Source organism: Myotis daubentonii, chromosome 2 (assembly GCF_963259705.1).
Source record: "Myotis daubentonii chromosome 2, mMyoDau2.1, whole genome shotgun sequence".
NCBI classification, from domain to species: Eukaryota; Metazoa; Chordata; class Mammalia; order Chiroptera; family Vespertilionidae; genus Myotis; species Myotis daubentonii.
The window spans coordinates 6,332,230-6,349,538 of NC_081841.1; the positions used below are offsets into that span (position 1 = coordinate 6,332,230).

The following is a 17,309-nucleotide window of genomic DNA, read 5'->3' on the forward strand; positions in this document are numbered from 1 at the left end:
AGACCCCGCCTCCTCCGTGACGTCATCTAGGGGCGGGACTGCGGGCCGCGCTCAGGCCCCGCCCCCCGGAGCGTCGCGCGGCCGGGGATGCTAAACTGGAACCGGGAGAAGGGGGCCCCCAGCCGGCTGCCAGCCAGGGGGCAGGCCAGACCGTAGCGCCGTCTGGGCCGGGACCGTGGGGGTAGCCGCGGGAATGCTAACATAATACACCCGATCATAGCTTTCAAAGCCCGTTTTCTCAGGTCGATTTCAAATCTTTTCATTCATTCGCGCTGTTCCAGCTTCCCAGGCCCCTCGGCTCCCGGCAAACTCCTACCCTTCAAGGTCCACCTCAAATGTCCCCCCGCAAGCCTTTCCCAGCCTCTTCCTTGCCCCTCACCCAACACTCTCAGGCACCTCCTTTGGGCCCGCAGAAATGTCTGCACACGGTGAGGGTTCTCAAGCTGGACAACGACCAAACATGTTCATTGGCGCCTGCTATTTGCCAGGCGCCGCTTTTTAATGTACCCACTGGCTTCTCTGCCTCTCACCAGCTTTGAGGGCAGAAGCCTGTCTTCTGGAATCTGCAAACCCCTCCCCCAGTGCCTCCCTGGGTGCCCGGCTCCGAGTGAAGTCAAGGAACGCTGGGCTTTGGAGCCAGGCCCAGCGGCTCCCCATTCCAGCCACCATTTAAGAACAGCTGCCCTCTGGCACATTTCCTAATCTCTCCCAGCCTGGGACTGCTGTGAGGATTAAAATCCCCAGCCAGTTTGGCTCAGTGGGTAGAGCGTCGGCCCTTGCACCAAAGGGTTGTGGGTTCGATTCCCTTGAGTGTCTGGGTTGCAGGTTGACCCCTGGCCCCGGTCGCGGTGCATGCGGAAGGCAGCCAATCCATCAATATTTCTCTCTCTCTCCCCCTCCCTCCCTTCCACTCCCTCTAAAAATCAATGGAAAACATATCCTGGGTGAGGATTAATAACAACAACAAAAAAGATATCTAGCACTTAAGGAGTAGTAGCTCCTCCATTCACTGATGCAAGAAATCATTGTTGAGGGTCTCTAATGTGCAGCCACTGTCACAGACGTTGCAGAGAACAGAGAGATCAAGTCCTGCTCTACTGGTGGCTCAGTCTCCAAATACTTCCAGGATCTGACCACTGCCTTCACCGCGGCCACCGCCCTGGCCTGAGCCCCTATCTGATTTTATAGACGAGAAAACCAAGACCCAGCAAGGTTCGGTACTTCCTCAGGGACACCGAGCTGGGCAGCACAGAAGCTCTCGGTGGAACCCAAGTCTGTCTGACTCCGAAACGTGTTCTTCCCACTCCCCCAGGCTGCCCTACTTTGCTCTTTAAACAAATAATGTTGTGACCCAGATAAATCTAAATGGTGACATTTCCAGCTGGAAGACCAGGTGACCTTTCATGTCCCTCCTGCCCCTGCTGTTCTACAGAACATTATTTTTAGGAGGAAAGGAGAGCAGTCTCTTGGGGGGGAGGGGGGTGCCCTTCAATCAGTTCCCCCAGACTCTCCTTGTTCTTCAGGGTTTTCTCTTTACTTCCAGACTCACAAGGCTCCTCCTGCTTCCAGTGCCTCCACGACAATGTGTGGAGGGGGAGAAGCCAGGGCAGCGAGGCGGGCGGCTGGCACCCGCGTGGATCCGTGGTGACTTTGTACACCGGAGACCCCAGCAAGGGGCATGACCCAGATCCCAGGGCTCTGCTGGGTTTCACATGGCAAGGGGCCTTCTGGGATGTCTCTGAGTGGTCTTGCAGTTTTGCTATGACCCCTGGTCTCCCATCTGGATGATGACGACAGCTTCTTACGGGATCATGGCTGGAGCGTGAGAGGGAAGCACTTATTCAACCAAACAGTCATTCACACAAAGTAGGCATTTAATCGTGGAATAAATTAATTAACATTTTCCAGCGCGCTCGGAGCTCCCGGATCTGTCTCTTGCTTCAACAGTGTTTGGACAGAACAGACCCAGGGACGCCCCTTCTTCCAGCCTCCGGCCACTCTCCTGCGTCTCAGCCACTCACCACCTTCAGGACCACCCCCGGGACCAGCCAACACCGGTTTTGTTTGTTTTTTTTCTACCTTAAACTCCTTATTGCCGGACAACCATGAGCTCCCAAATTCGCCAGAATTATTCCACCGAGGTGGAGGCCGCGGTCAACCGCCTGGCCAACCTGCATCTGCGGGCCTCCTACACCTACCTCTCTCTGGGCTACTATTTCGACCGCGACGATGTGGCTCTGGAGGGCGTGGGCCACTTCTTCCGCAAGCTGGCGGAGAAGAAGCGCGAGGGCGCGGAGCATCTCCTGAAGCTGCAGAACAAGCGCGGCGGCCGCATTCTCTTCCAGGACGTGCAGAAACCTTCCCAGGATGAGTGGGGCAAAACTCAGGACGCCATGGAAGCCGCCCTGGCCTTGGAGAAGAACCTGAACCAGGCCCTTTTGGATCTGCATGCCCTGGGTTCGACCCGTGTCGACCCTCATCTCTGCGACTTCCTGGAGAACCACTTCCTGGATGAGGAGGTGAAACTCATCAAGAAGATGGGCGACCACCTGACTAACATCCGCAGGCTGGCCGGCCCCCAGGCTGGGCTGGGCGAGTATCTCTTCGAGAGGCTCACCCTCAAGCACGACTAGGAGCCGTTGGAGCCCAGAGGCCTTTCTGAGGCCCCCCCCTGCACCCCCTTGGCGTCTCTGGCTTTTACCGGAGCCTCTTCCCGAAACGCCTAGCCATTCCTTTAACCACCCCGGAGCCCTCTCCCATGCATTGGACCAAATGAGACAATAAAGCTTTTTGCAGCAAAAAAAAAAAAAAAAACAAACAAACATTTTCCAGAAAGGTAGAGGGTTTGGGAGAGATGGGCCATTTCCCCGGAGTCAGGCCGGTCAAGTCTAGTCTAATTGGAAAGGGGCTATGGGGTAGTAATGAACATGGGACACGTGACTTAAGCTGTGCTTGCCTTGGTTTCCTCACCTGGCCCGCTGGACGGAAATGGACAAAGCATTTTTGCTGAATGACCCACGAGAACCAACACTGTTGTTCCCAGTGTACTGACCAAGCAGTCACTCGTTCACCATTTCATGAGCATCCAGTGTGAGCCAGGAGCAGGAGCAGAAGCAGGACTGGGACCGGGAGCAGGAGTAAAGAAATAAAACACGCAGTTCCTGTCCTCGGGGAGTGCACGTGGAGGGAGGAGACAGACAAGGACACAGGTTCTAGGAGAGAAGCCTTCGCCGTGGGAAGCGGAAGAGCCTGTGCCCCAGTGCAGAAGCAGGGGTGGGCGCCACCTGGCTGGAGCCCAGGGCAGGGAGCTGCGGCTGGCCAGGTGAGCATCCGGAGGTGGCCAGGTGAGCATCCTGAGGTGGCCAGGGAGGACGCGCTGGCCTGCAGGTGTGCTTCAGGCTGTGGCACCAGCACCATTAGTCATGGTTTGGATCCCAGCTCCACCTCCTGATGGCTGGGTGACCTTCAACAAGGTTCTCAACCTCCCTGAGCCTTGGTCCCTACATGCATAAAAGGGGATTAATACAGTACCTGGCAATCAGACCTCAACATGCACTCCTGCTAACTGAAACGGAGGGAGAGAGAAGCAGGCCAAGGAGACGTGCGCAATGAGAATTGTAATCACGGCTGAGATTTTAGGGAGCCCGGAGGAGGGAACAGGGAGTAGTGTAGACGGAGGACGGGATCCTGGCCCATTGGAGAGCTCAAAGGACTGGAGCCCAGAGAAGGCAGGGAGAGTCCAAGATAAGGCTGTGCGGAAGGCAGGCCCAGCAGCCCACTGCGGGGAATTGGGCCCTGACCCAGCTGCAGTGGGAGGTCTGTGGCATGGATAGACTTGCGTCTTGGAAAGAGCAGCCTGGCCGCTTTTCGGGGGCTAGACCGGCGGGCTGAGCCCTGCAGGAGGTCAGCCTCAGGCCACCGCGGTATCCCTTGCGAGAGCCACCAGTGGACAGCGAGAGTTAGTGCTTCCTGAGCTTTTCCTGTGTGCCGGCACCGGTCCGCCCCAATCCCCTAACTCATCACAGCCCCGAGGACAAGGGCTGAAGAGGAGACGGCGAGTGGGAAGGAGACAGTCATTTTCCTGGGAAGGCAAAAGGCGAGATGAGAGGACAGGTGGCGGAGAGCCTTGTGAGAGGGGCCGTGATGGCGCAGAGGAGACCGAGGGAGAGTGAGAGAGCAGGCCAGGGGGCCCTTCCCCTGTCGGGGAGCAGGGCAGGCCGCCCCAGGCTTCCCTCCAGAAGGCAGAGAGGGCGAGTACCCTGAGGCCTTCGTCTCGCCAGTTTCATTCCCTTCACTTTGCTGAGTGGGGTCCCTTATGAGATGGAGACGCCCTGCAAATGCTTGTTGCCCTGAACTGGAGGGAAATTGCTACTGGATGGCAAGACAGAAAGCTCAGTCCAGCCACCTCCATTTCCCCAGCCCTCCCAGGGGAGGACCCAGACAGAGCGAAGGCCGGCGCTGTTATTACCCGGCTGATGGAGGAGCTGGCGAGCCGGCCAGGGATCTGGAAATCACTCTCAGAAAGCGCCGCCTCCCTCATGATGGTGTTTGCTCTAATCAGATGTCACCGATTCTGCCTTCGCCAGGCTAAAACCCGATCCCCCTGGACAGGAGGGAGGTTGCAAGCGAGTGAACTCTTTGCTGCCCAGGTGTGTCGGGTGGTGCTGCAAAGGGTGGAGGAAATGTAAGCTTGTTTGCTGCATACCCTCCCTTGGCCAGGCAGCAGGAGTGGAGGGCGGGGCCTGGCAGGGCACAGGCTCAGAGCCTAGATCCTAGCATCTCCACCCCACACCCGTGCAACCTCTGTGAGTTTCAGGCCAGGAGAAAGGTGGGTGCCGGGGTCCAGCCCCAGCGGTCCAGGGGTTCCCAAAGGTGTGGACGGCGTTGGCGAAGAATGAAGGACACGGAGACAGAGTTCAGTTGATCAGCATAGCCAGGTTCTCTTTATTGTCCTGTTACAGCTGTATTTTATACTACTGGATTCTATAAGCATGCCTCTATATCATGGTATGTTTTGGGTCCTTCCTTGACCTTCTACAGTTCTTTGTTTTATGTTTATAGTCTCTTATCTAACCTTTGCTAAAAATCTTATCTCTATCTAGCTCTGTTGATTTTTTTAAAAATATATTTTATTGATTTTTTTTTTTTACAGAGAGGAAGGGAGAGGAATAGAGAGTTAGAAACATCCATGAGAGAGAAACATCAACCAGCTGCCTCCTGTACACCCCCCACTGGGGATGTGCCGGCAACCAAGGTACACGCCCTTGACCAGAATCGAACCTGGGACCCTTTAGTCCGCAGGCCGACGCTCTATCCACTGAGCCAAACCGGTTAGGGCAAACTCTGTTGATTTTAACCCTATCCATTCTAGTCCAAAGGTTAGGGCTAGTTTGTTATCTCCATTCCAAGGTCACTACTCTACTGCCCTCCTGTTAAGCTACAAGGAAGAAACTGCAGGAGATTATCCTATTCTGTGCCCAAATAAAGGTTATGTCCTTTTAGCCTTGCTGGTGGTCTTCCTTGGGACTGCCCTGCGTCGGTGGGTTTTCATAGGCTTTGGTACTTTCCCTGATGGGCAGACCCCTGGGGATGTGGGCCTAGCAAGTCCCAAATTTATTGCCAACAGTCTTAGTCTAAGTTCTTCATAAGTAGTACATGGTATTTCTGTAACACTAGGGGGTTTTACTGATTTATTCCCTTCCTTAGTCCCATTAATCCCTAACTCCAAGAATACATCCCCACCTGGGGAAACAACCTTTCTCGGGAAGGTGGCCCTGGTTAGAACACATAGCGCTAAGAAGGGGAGCAAACATATTAAGAACAGTATGTCATATACGCCAGGTCCCTTGGAACATATGCTGTGCGGATGTTTCTTCCCTGCAGCGACTGTGTCAAGCAGCAAGGGTGGACCGGCTTCCGGCCCAGGTGCCCAGCCCAGAGCCATTGCTCAGTGAATGTTACTTGTTTTCCTTTTACATCCTTATCCCCGTTGATCCCCACTACAGTCCGTGAGGGCTGAGTATCAATGTGCCCATTTTACAGAGGAGGCAGCGCCGTTCAGGCAGATTGTAGCCCCCACCTTCTCATCCTCAAGGAGCAAACTGGAGGGCCACATGCTGGAGTGGGCCAAGAGCTTTGTAAGCCCCAGACAACTAGAAAAGACAGCTTTCCCGGTTGGCTCAAATATTCAGATCTTGCAACACTAGGCTCCCCGCCTACGAAGAGGCATAGTCATCACCTGGACAGAGTCTGAGCTCCCCAGCGTGCCCCACCCCCGTCACTCCCTCTTGTCTCACCCGTGGGTGCTCACTCCTGTCCATTGCCTGTTGGGCTCCTGTAGTCTTTGAGCCGGCGTTTCTCTTCTACGTGGGAAGGAAAAGGAGTCAAAGAGAAAGCCCACACGCAACCCCCCCCCCCCGCCGCCCCCCGAGCCATGATGAGTGTGCTGTCTGACATACCTTCCCAGCTGCCATCACACGGCCCTGACCTTTAAAAGAGAGAAAAAAACCCGAAATGGCACAGCTCGTCCTGAGCTTGGACTCAAGTCCAAGGTAAACGTCTCTAAAGTCCAGGAAAGGAACTTCAGCCGAAGCCTGTGTGCAGCCTGGAGCCGGACTCCTGAGGGGGATGGGGATGTGCAGGGCCCCTACCCTCTGCTCGGCGTTCCAGGAGAAGGGGGTGCAGGGTGAAGAGCTGAGAGCCAAGGGTATCCCAGTCACGGCGGAAGTGTCACAGGAGGAAGATGGGGAGGTGGGCTTAGGGTTACTGGGCTTAGGGTCAGGGTGTAACGAATGGCAGCTGTCATAACAGTTAGAGACCTGAGAGTTTATCCAGTTCAACCGCTCTCAGCCGGACCCAGCACACACACACACGCTCCAGCCCAGAGAGAAAAGACTGGAAAGACTGGCCAGATTGTACTTTCTCAACTTTTTATATCTTTGGTATATTCCTCTGGGATTCACTTTTTTGGTATAAAGCGTGAGGGAGGGATTGTAACTGGGCTTTTTCTAAATAGCTGTCAGGTATTTATGCACTAACCCTTTCGCCATGAAAAGCTACGTTTATCCTATACGAAGGGCCGCTCGGATCACACAGTGTGCGTCTGGGGACCCATCTCCAGGCCTCCAGCTCACGGTGCCTCCTTGGAACTGGCTGACCCCTGGTCCGCGTGACCTCCCCCGGGTCACAGCTCTGATGGTGATGGGGCCACTTCCAGTCCCCAGGGCAGAGCTCCACTCCGGTTTGTCCTGAGGACGCACCAGGGCCAGTTACGGGAGGCTGGTCTCTCCCGGCGGCTCCCCTCTGCACCTGCTCCTTCCCCCTTTCCAACCGCCTCCTCCCATGGCCCAGGCCCCTCTTCACACCAGGCCTGCAGGTGGCTTGGCTGCCTCCGAGTCAGGTGTCTACTCCGTGCCAAGGAGACGGCACAGGTAGCACGACAGGGCTGCGGGGTGACAGCTCTGCAGGTAAGGGGAGCCGTGACTATCCTAAAGTCGAAGGGTAGCGATGGAGCAGACCTGGGAGGCAGAGGCGGGGCTGCCCCCCCCCCAAGGGCACCTGTCACGTCATAGACTTTGCGGAGTCAGCCGCCTGATTCTCTGACATTTCTTTGGCGGCGGAAGGCAGTGAGCTGTCTTGTTCTAAGGGCACCAGCACATATGGCAGCCTTCCAACAGGTGGAAGTGAAATGTCGGAGGAAGGGTGCCTGCCCAGTTTGCACAAAGGCCTGCGTGGAGGAGGTGGTTGGAGGGCCTGGAGGAGGGAGAAGGAAGAGCAAGGGGTGACTTCTGCGTTGCCAGGTCGGCGTCCGGACTGCGTGGCCACCCCAGGAAGTAAGACGAGATGTGTTCCCAGAGGACGCGCGGGGCTGGGAGGGCCCTACGTGTGGTTTACATGACGAGCTCTGATGTCTGTACCTGTTCTTCGTCCTCGGAGTCTTAGAACTTGACCCCCGGGTGCCCTCCTGCTGGGCTGCTGGCCAAACAGCCTTCCCTCCGCTGGGACTCTTGGCGATCCACGGGCCACACGCAGGCTGGAACCGGAGGAGCCCTCTCCACACACAGCTCCGCAGCGGGCAGGCCTCCGTCCTCGGGGATGTGGAGGGTGAGTGAACCTGACGGAGGGGGGAGCTGCCCTGGTCGGCCAGGGTGCCGGGGTCTTTGGGGTCAACATCTACTAAAACCACTAACAACACAAGTTAGAGGCCCGGGGCTGGGCCGCCCAGGGACGGTGAACTGTGTGCACATCCTGTCAGCACAGTGCAGCAGGGTCCGGGGAGCACTCCAGGCAGAGTGCTGGGGACATAAAAGTGGGGAACACGCCGTAGACAAGACCGGTGCCCCGGCGGTGCCTGCTGTCAGCGTTCATCCCAAAGCGCCACCACTTCCTGTGAAAGTTCTGGAACCTTCGCTCCCTCGACCTTAAGAGCGAGAAGAGGACGTGCCCCTCTCCTCCGCACCTTCAACACTTTGGCGTGCCCCTGGCGTTGCCTTTGCGTTTTCTGTTGCTTCCTAGGCTGGAGTTTTTGTAATTATACTTTCCCATGATTCTAGCTTTTACACATTTGCCTGTTGCAGCAGCATGAACCCAGGGTGGCCTCCAGCGAGAAGACGGGAAGAGGAAGGAAAACAGGAAAGCGCGGCCGCTGCAGCGACGTGCCTCGCCCTCCCTCTAGGGGGCAGTGCAGCGCCGTCAGAAGGGCGGTGGGGACCCTGGTCCTAAATCCTGCCTGGGAGCTGTGTGCCTTGGAGCAATTCTGCCTTCATCTCCCTAAATCCTAGCCTCCCCACCTCCCATCGCCCAGGCTGGAGAGCAGGGGGACGCCCCCAATACCACCAAATTCCACAGGAGGAAAGCTGACCTCCAATGACCACGATCGTCTCTCCCGCAGGATTAGATGAGGTCCTTGTACAAAGTGCCTGGCATGTCTACAGTAGATGCTCAACAGCTGGGCACTCATCCTCCTGTGGCTCTCAGCCTGGGCGACGTTGCCCCCCAAGGAACAATTATTTAGTAATGTCTGGAGACATGGTTGGTGCCACACTTGGGGGATTGGCTGCTACTGGTGTCCAGTGGGCAGGGGCCCGGGGTGGTTACGGACAGCCCTACACGAAGAATGACCCGGCCACAATGTCAGCAGCGCTGAGGTCGGGAAACCCCGGCTACTCCCAGTCGGCTTTGAGCTCCTGGAGGGCAGAAAATGTCATGCCCATTTCTTCATCTTCCTCAGGGCCTGCTGACCAACAGTCAGTAATTGAGTGTAGGATTGAATTGAAAGACAAACAGTGGCAAAAGGGGTGGCACAGATACGGTGGGTGGGACCAGTGGGTGGCTGGACAAAAGGCCTGATTGTCACAGAGCGGGGTCACGTGCCTAACTGCATGGGCACGGGGGCTTCCAGAGAGATGAACTCGGTTTGCAATAACAAAACTGCTTCCTACGCATCCTAACCGGATCGCTTTAAGTGCTCGCCGTCAAGGGGACCTTTAAGCGCTTTGTAAAATCGAGCACCCCCCTCCGGAGCCTGTGCCCCAGGACGTGGTCACGGTGAACTGGGCCTGAATTGGGCAATTCCCTGTCTCCTAAATCTCAAGGATGTCCCTCCCATCACCAACCCCATGCCAAGGGCTTGGCACCTTGTGAGGGCTCAGGAGGCACCAGCCCCCGCTCTGGCCACCAACACTGTGGTCACTCCTTCCCGTCTCCGGCCTCGGTCTCACCACCTAACGCGGAGGCTGCACAGCCAGCCCACAGGGGACGAAGGCAGAGTTCCCAGTGCCCATTCCCACCATTTGAGACTCTCCTTAGACAACACCCAGGGGCCATCTCCCCAGGACAGTGCCCGTACCCACAGGCCCCAGAGGAAGCCCCCACCCCAGGCTCCGGGCGCCCCCACGCTCCGGTCCCCCGTCAGCTCCACAGGAGAGAGAGGACAGGTCCTGGAGGCTGCCGTCTTCTGCCTGCGGGTGGCTGACAGGTCCAGCCCTGTCCGGCCATCAAGGGGCTGTGTCTAGTGGGAAGAGGCCACAACATCCTTAGGACGACAGGCACAGGGAGGAAACTCTGGAGGTGGACGCATTGGTCTCGATGCCCCAAGCACAGCTGTGGGAGAACTGCTGCCCTCTCGGTAGAGGCACCCCAGTCTTCATCCCGACCCCCCAGAAGTCCCAGGCCCCCTTCTCCGTCCTTCCGTCCAGAGCCTCCCCTTTGTCAGTTTATCTCCGCCAGTGGGAGGGAAGGCTGCCCCCTGGTGCTGGTGGAGGTAACTGCACCCGGTCCTGGGGAGGCCCTCACCCCAGATGCCGCCCTCCCTGCCCCAGCGCACCCCCCGAACCAGCCACAAGTGCACACTCCGCAGGCTTTGTCGGTGTTTTTATTATTAATATTATCTTCAACATCCCTTTAAGGGTGAAATGAAATCCAACCATTTACAGAGAAAATGATTTCAGAATGTACATATTGATTTTCTCTTACAAAAAAAATAATGGTGTCCTTAAATTATACCTTTCCTAGGGCCCTGCTACCTGCTTGGGCAAGTCCCGTCTCCCCAGGCCAATTGTCACCTGTGTCCCCAAAGCTCCCCACACCTGTCCTTGGGAACGGACATGACCTGCGGTGGGCTGGGCCTCCTGGGGTCACAGGGCAGGTGTTTCCAGGGAAGGCTGTCTGGACAGGGCCAGTGCTGCACCAGTATCCCATTCACAGTTCGGTTTCCCTTCACATTGGGGGAGTGGCCCAGGGCTCCCGACCCCCCAAATTCCCAGTGTATGATGTGATTATATGCAAAACTCTTCAACCCCATGCTCCGGCCCCACCCCTCTGACAGCTGCCATCTCCACCCAATGGCCAGGCCTCCACTTGGCAGGGCCTACGGAAAGGCAGGGCTTGGCTGGTCTGAGCTATGTCTTCTCCCCCTGCCCCTGAGCTGGTGAGCAGAGGCCAGCCTGGGAAGGGGCACCCGCAGGAGCAGGAGGGAGCCAGGGCCGTGGGGTGAGGAAGCTGGTGAGGGAGGTTTCTGGGCTGGCCCCCAGGCATGACTCAGGAGCCCTGAGACTGCCTGTCCAGGGGTGAGCCGCGGCTGCTGACTTCCTGAGCCGCCTCTCAGCCCCACTCGGGATCAGAGAGGGGGCTGCTGTAACTCCGAGGGAGGGGGGAGGAAATAGAGCCCCCTCAGCCTTCTTCATTCCTGCCCACCAGAGGCTGCCCCCAGACCACACCCACACCGGGCACTTCCCCAGACAGAGCTGTGGCAAAGGGCGCACCCTCCTCCCTGGCCCATCAGGAGACGCCCAAAGTCCCTGCTGGAGGCCAGAGGGCACTGAGGGGAAAGATGTGGTTGGGGCCAAGAGCAGCTGGAGGTAGTGGGCGCTCAGCTGCACAGCCCTCAGGTCAGGAGGATTCTCATCTCTTGGACTGAAAGACAGACGGACAGACGGACCCTGCATCCCCTTCAGCCTTGGTTTCCAGACTCCCCACGGGCTTTCTGCCTCAGTCATTCTGGGGAGCTGCAGGAGGCATGGCCACAGGCCCCAGATCCCGGGCAGCGCCTGGACCCTGCTCCCACATCCACACACAAGCATCTATGTACAGGGACACACCGACACAGACACAGACACGTACACACAAGCATGCACCCATGCCCATAAACACACACGCACGCCAACATGTACGTTCCACAGGCAGCCTCTGCCTCCCGGCATCCCTGGGGAGCGTCCAATGGGGCCTTGGAGAGGGGGCCTCCCCTCCGCCCCATGACGGCACTCCCACTGCACCCCAGCCCTGCGCTGGCAGTGAGGGGGGCAGGAGCAGGTTGTTCCAGGAGCTCCAAGGTGAGAGGAGGATCTTATGACTCCGACAGTCATTTCTACCCTCTTTCCCTCCCCCTGTGCTCCCTGTCCCCTGTATCCACCCCCCCGCCCCCACCTTCCTGGAAGAAGAGAACCAGGCTGAGGCTGGGCACGTGGAGGCCCAGCTTCCCTTGCAGCTACTGTGGTCATGTGACTAAGTCCTGACCAGCACGCTGCGGTCAGCAGCAGCTTTGCCATCTCTGGCTCACGCCGCTGACAGGAAAGGGTGTGTGTTTCCGTGCTTTCCTCTGCTCCCCCCCACCCCCCGGGCTCGGATGCACGTGATGGTGGAACTGGGGCAACCTCTGTCCAGAGCTGGACGGTGTGTCTGAGGAGGCAGAGCTGCCCTACTCGATCCAGACCATCTCCCTCCAGACAGTGACATTAGACACAAGCTTCTGTCTTGCTTAAACCACTGTATTTCGGGGTCTTTCCATTACAGCAGCTTAGAAGCTACTTTAATGAATACATCTCCTGCCCCCGTGGGGCACACTAAGGGCAGGAGACGGCACAGAACTGGTCGTAATGGCCCTCTGGGGCCCAGGGCAGCCTCGGGGCTCTTTTCTGGCCCCTAGCCAACACCAAGAAGGGGTACAGGGTAACTCCACCTGAGACAGTGGAGAGCTGGGGCTGGGGATTCCGGCAGGAAGGGGTGTGGGGCACCCCTGTCTGACCTACTAGGCTGGCTGATGTCCCCTCCCACCCTGAGTACTGGACTCCTGGCCTTGCGAGGACCAAGTGGGAGCCCATCAGACGGAAAGATGAAAAGTAAGAAGGGACATCAACGCCAGGTTCAGAACTGAAAGGCCTCCCCCGGCTTCGCCAGGCCCCGCCTGTCAGCTCAGGAGCCTCTGGGGCCCTGAGGGGGCGGCTGGAGGTCCCCGGGTCCTGGCCCAGCACTTCGGAGGACTCTGGGCCACCTCTCAGCTGGATGCTGTTTTCCACACCCTCCTTCCCTGGCATCCCCGCTTCCGCCTGGGCCCAAATGCAACTATTTACAGAGCTGGGGACCTCCCGGCACGCCTTTCACACAGCAGCTCCCGCGGGCCACCAGGAGCCCCTGCAGCTCCTTCCCACCCTCCCCGGCCACCCAGTTACCATCCTGCACCCTCCGCGGCACCTCCTGGCACAGCTCGCTTGGAGGGCGGGAGGGTCAGGGTCCCCTCTCACCGTGAGGAGTGACGGTTTTTGAGGTCACAGGTCTGACCCCTGAGCCACCAGGACTTGGACAGGGAAGAGTCTCCCAGCATCCACTTCCGGTCCCCTCTCTCAAGACCCCCGAGGTCAGGAGGCAGGAAGATGACAGGAGGGCAGTCGCACCCCTGCCCTGCCACTGGCCCTAAACACCGCGCCACCTTAGCCTTCCACCGCGTCCGACTTGGCCCTGGCGGGGGGCCTTCCCTCCGAGCCCCTGCTCCACGGCCCCGCTGCGGCCGTGCTCCTGGGCCCCTGGTAGGGGTTGTCCAGCAGGTAGCGGAACTGGTTGTAGTTCTGCAGCAGGTACTTGGGGGCGTACATGTGCTCGCTGGGGTCGGCCGGCGGGTACTCCTGCTGCGTGCCGTCGAACCAGCCCCCCGTGCGGATCAGGCTCCGGATGTAATTGAGGTCCCGCTTGTCCTCGTAGTCGCCCCAGCGCGGGAAGTCCCCGTTCTGGGCAGACACGAGCTTGAAGTAGATGCCCTCGGGGGTGAAGCACCAGGAGCAGTGCCAGCCGGCGAAGTGCAGGGGGCTGCCCAGCGACCACTGCACCAGGATGTGGCCCGTGCGGTTCTCGTACTGCCGGAAGGCGGGCATCGTGTAGTACTGGCGGCGGCGCAGGCGGATGCCGTCCAGCCCGTACACCGAGCGCAGCATGTCCACGGTGCAGCCCGACACCACCTCCAGGGTGCCCGGCTGCTTCCAGAAGAAGCCGTAGAGGGACTTGCGCATGTGGAAGGCGAAGGGCTCGGTCCAGCCGTCGTAGAGCTTGAGGAAGAGCACGCCGTCGCGCGCGGGGATCTCGTCCGCGTCGTCGATGATGAACACGTCGTCGGGCCGCAGGTTGCGCAGCCGCGCCAGGCCGTCCTGCGTGAGGAAGGTGCGCAGGTAGTCGTCGGCGATCCAGCCGTCCTGCCGCCCGCCCGGCGGGAAGTGGTCCAGGAAGACGTAGAGCACCTTGTGCCGGATGTACTCGAACGTGCCGTTGGTCAGCATCTCCCGGAACTTGAGCGGCCGGGGCTCCCCGTAGGCCGTGAAGTTGGACTCGCACACCACGAAGGCGTCCACCACGTCGCCCAGCTCGTGGAAGCGCACATCCAGCAGGTCGAACTCGTGGTTGACGTTGATGGCGTTGATGACGCGCCGCGGCACCTCCCTGGGCACCAGGCGCTCCTTGGTGGGCAGGTTGGAGTACTGCACCACGGTGGGCACCCCGCAGCTGGGCCCGTGCCAGCCCGGCAGGCACACGCACTCCACCCACTTGCGCCGCGTGCCCCGGCCCCCCGTGCGCTCCCGGGCGCTCAGCAGGTGCCGGGCTGGGCCCCGGGCAGATGAGCCATCGCCCGCCTCCGTCTTCTCCTCTGGCCGCCCCGACGGGGGCTTCTCCAGCACCTTGGTGCCCGGTTTGAAGCAGACACCCCCGGCTTTGGTGCGGACGAAATACTCGGTGGTGTCCTCGGGGAGCACGAAGTCCATGCGGTGGAGTTCCTCGGCGGCCTTGCTGGGGGGCAGCGGCTGGAGCAGGGGCGAGTGGGAATAGAGTGGGGTACGCAGCAGGTCGGGGCTCCCCGGCTCCGGGCTGGCCTGGGGCGTGACGGGGGCATTGTTCCAGAAGAAGCTGGACAGGAGGTTAGGGCTGAGGGAGGCCAGTTCTCTGGGGAAGGTGACGTAGGACAGGGTCTTAAAGAAGTGCAGGAAGGAGATGAGGCACAGGCCGGCCATACAGAACATGAGAAAGAGCTTGTAGCGTCTCATCTTCATCCTGCAGGGAAGAGGGAGAGCAGACAGGTCAGGGGTCTGCACTCATTCCTGGGGCAGGGGAACCGGAGGCCCTTCTAGGAGCCGGACACGACCAGGCCTTTGCTGCCACCGTGTTTGTGAGTGTCCTGGCCAGTTGCTGGGGACCCTACATGCAATCACCTCCTGACCCCCCAGGCATCAAGCCTGCTGGTCCACCTTGCTGTACCCAGTACCCCTGGCGTCCGCAGTACCCCAGAAACTGCCCTCCTGGTTCAGGACCTCCCTCTGCTCCCACAGTGCTCCCCCCAGAGACCACCAGGTCACCCACATCCTGCCTCTGCAGCCGCACCTGCCACCCGGCCCACCCCACCCCACCCCAACTGCACTAGCTGCATTGCTCCAGGAACAAAATGCATCCTGGGAAAAGCTCAACCCTGCAGTGCAGTCTCCCCAGGGGGCTTACGAGCCCCAAAGGAGAGGGGAGCAGGCTGCAGACTTGGGGGCCCTGCTTTGCGCCGCCCAGGGCCATGTTCTTGTTTGTTCGTTCGTTCGTTCTTTCTACCTGTCCTACCTTTTCTTGTGGAATAGTGACAAGTCTTTTGAATGCCTTTTCACTGAAAGAATTCACAGGTCTCAAGGGATGACATTTAGTTCTAACATATTTAAAGAATAAAATCAAGTAAAAGTTCCCCTCATTACCCCGTGCCTCCCACCAGACTGATCTCCAGGCATAAATCATCTCAGCTATTAGAGGTGTATCGCTGGCTTTAAGATGCAATTTTTCTGTTCTTGGTTTAATAGTTTTCTTAAATATTGGACACTAAGTCTAATCAAATTTTTTCCCCTCAATCAATAATAAAGAGATTTTCAGATCAGTAGAAATAAAGTGACCATTTCCTTTTAAATCCTACATAATATTCCATGGTTCTTTTGAATGAATCACTCTATTCATGAGTGATTCATGAATATAACCATTCTCTATTCACACAGTCTAATTTATCAATTCGTTATGGCTGTGGAGGGCCTCAGAAAAAATATTTTTTACAATGTAAGTAGCCTTTCTATTTTAGATTATTTGTAGTTTATCAGAAAAGTTGCGAAGATAGTACAGAGAGTCCCCTTACATTCCTTCTGTCTCCCCAGGGCTGGCATCTTACATCACCACACACACTTGTCACAACGCGGAGACGGAAACGGCACGTTGCTGTGAACGAAACTCCACACTCGATTTGCGGTACATCTCCTGAATGAGCCTGTGCAGCAGCGAGCACTGACGAAACAATCCGGCTCATTTCTTTTTAAAATGTTTTTAAAGAAAACATTTGATTTTTAGAGAAAGAGGAAGGGTGAGGGATAGAGAGAAACATCGATGAGAGAGACCTCAGTGATTGGCTGCCTCCTGCACACCGGCTGGGCCAGTCTGGCTCCTTCTGTCCTTGAGCCCAGGGCGGTAGGTTATACCCATTTCACTGAGTGGGACCAGCGACCTGCTTGGGGTGACCCACCAAGTCACAGGAGGGGCTGGGAAAGAAACCTGGCCTTTGGCATCCGGTGTCTTCGTTTCTCCTTCCATAGATCCCGGTGATAGGCACAGTCCTTACACCTAGAACGTTCTTTCTGCCGTGACGCGGTTGGTTGGCGTGTCGCCTCATACACTGGAAGGCTGCAGGTTCGGTTCTCAGTCGGGGCACATGTCTAGGTTGCCGGTTTGATCCCAGGTAGGGGCACGTGCAGGAGGCAACCAATCCATGTTTCTACCTCACATAGATGTTCCTCCCTCTCTCTCTCTCCCTCTCTCTCTAGAATCAATGGACATGTCCTTGGGTGAGGATAAACATTTTTTTTTTAAAGTTCCTTCCTGTGGCTACTTCTTCTCTGGTTCTGAGTCATTTCAGTGTCCTCCTGTCATACCCTCCCTTTCACTTCCTAGCTCGGAGGACAGCAGGGAACAGTGGAAAAATATGCACTTAGCTTTAGACTACTGTGATCTCATGCAAGGCTCTTAGCATTCTGAGCCTCAGTTTCTACATCTGTGAAATGGATAGAGCTCTGGGTATGCTTGGGTGCTCAGGAAACGTTCGTTCCCCTCCCCCCGACTGATAAGAGCAAGTGTATTTAGCAAGTTCAAGGGGTAACAGAAGGGAGCCAGCTGGGCTGTGTGGGCTCAGGAAACAAGTGACAGAAGCAAGGGACGGGCCCTGGGAGCTTGGGAGAGGGAAAGGCAGAGGCAACTCTGGGGGAAGGAGAGGGGGACGGACAGGGCACGTGAGCTCCCGAGAGGAAGAGTGCACCAAACTTCCGTTCCTTCCGTTTTCAAATTTTTTTTTTTGATTTTAGAGAGAGAGGAAGGGAGAGGGAAAGAGAAACAGTGATGTGAGAGAGAAACATCAGTTGCCTTGTGTACGCATCACGACCGGGGATCGAACCCGAAACCCGGGCATGTGTCCCGACCGGGAATGGGACCGGTGACCTTTCCGTGCACGGGGCAACGCTCAACCCACTGAGCCACACCAGCCAGGCAAACGT

The 17,309-nt window shown here is 57.7% G+C and overlaps 2 protein-coding genes across 5 annotated transcripts in view; one reads left to right on the plus strand and one right to left on the minus strand.

The window, feature by feature from the left end:
* Positions 1-1,908: 1,908 nt before the first annotated feature.
* Positions 1,909-2,783, plus strand: LOC132226937 (ferritin light chain-like). Its single transcript, XM_059681484.1, has one exon. It carries the CDS (start codon positions 2,106-2,108, stop codon positions 2,631-2,633), a length of 528 nt encoding a protein of 175 aa, XP_059537467.1. The 5' UTR covers positions 1,909-2,105; the 3' UTR covers positions 2,634-2,783.
* A 7,573-nt stretch (positions 2,784-10,356) lies between these two features.
* Positions 10,357-17,309, minus strand: part of MGAT3 (beta-1,4-mannosyl-glycoprotein 4-beta-N-acetylglucosaminyltransferase) — a 33,657-nt gene continuing 26,704 nt past the window's right edge. For all 4 annotated transcript variants that reach the window (XM_059681485.1, XM_059681487.1, XM_059681488.1 and 1 more), the window contains exon 2: positions 10,357-14,805. In XM_059681485.1, coding sequence (XP_059537468.1) covers positions 13,203-14,804 — 1,602 coding nt within the window. In that variant the 5' untranslated portion in view covers position 14,805 and the 3' untranslated portion in view covers positions 10,357-13,202. The remainder of the gene's footprint in view (positions 14,806-17,309) is intronic.

Bases quoted from the DNA above. Each gene is read 5' to 3' on its own strand.
- LOC132226937 (XM_059681484.1), top strand. From the start codon at position 2,106: ATGAGCTCCCAAATTCGCCAGAATTATTCCACCGAGGTGGAGGCCGCG.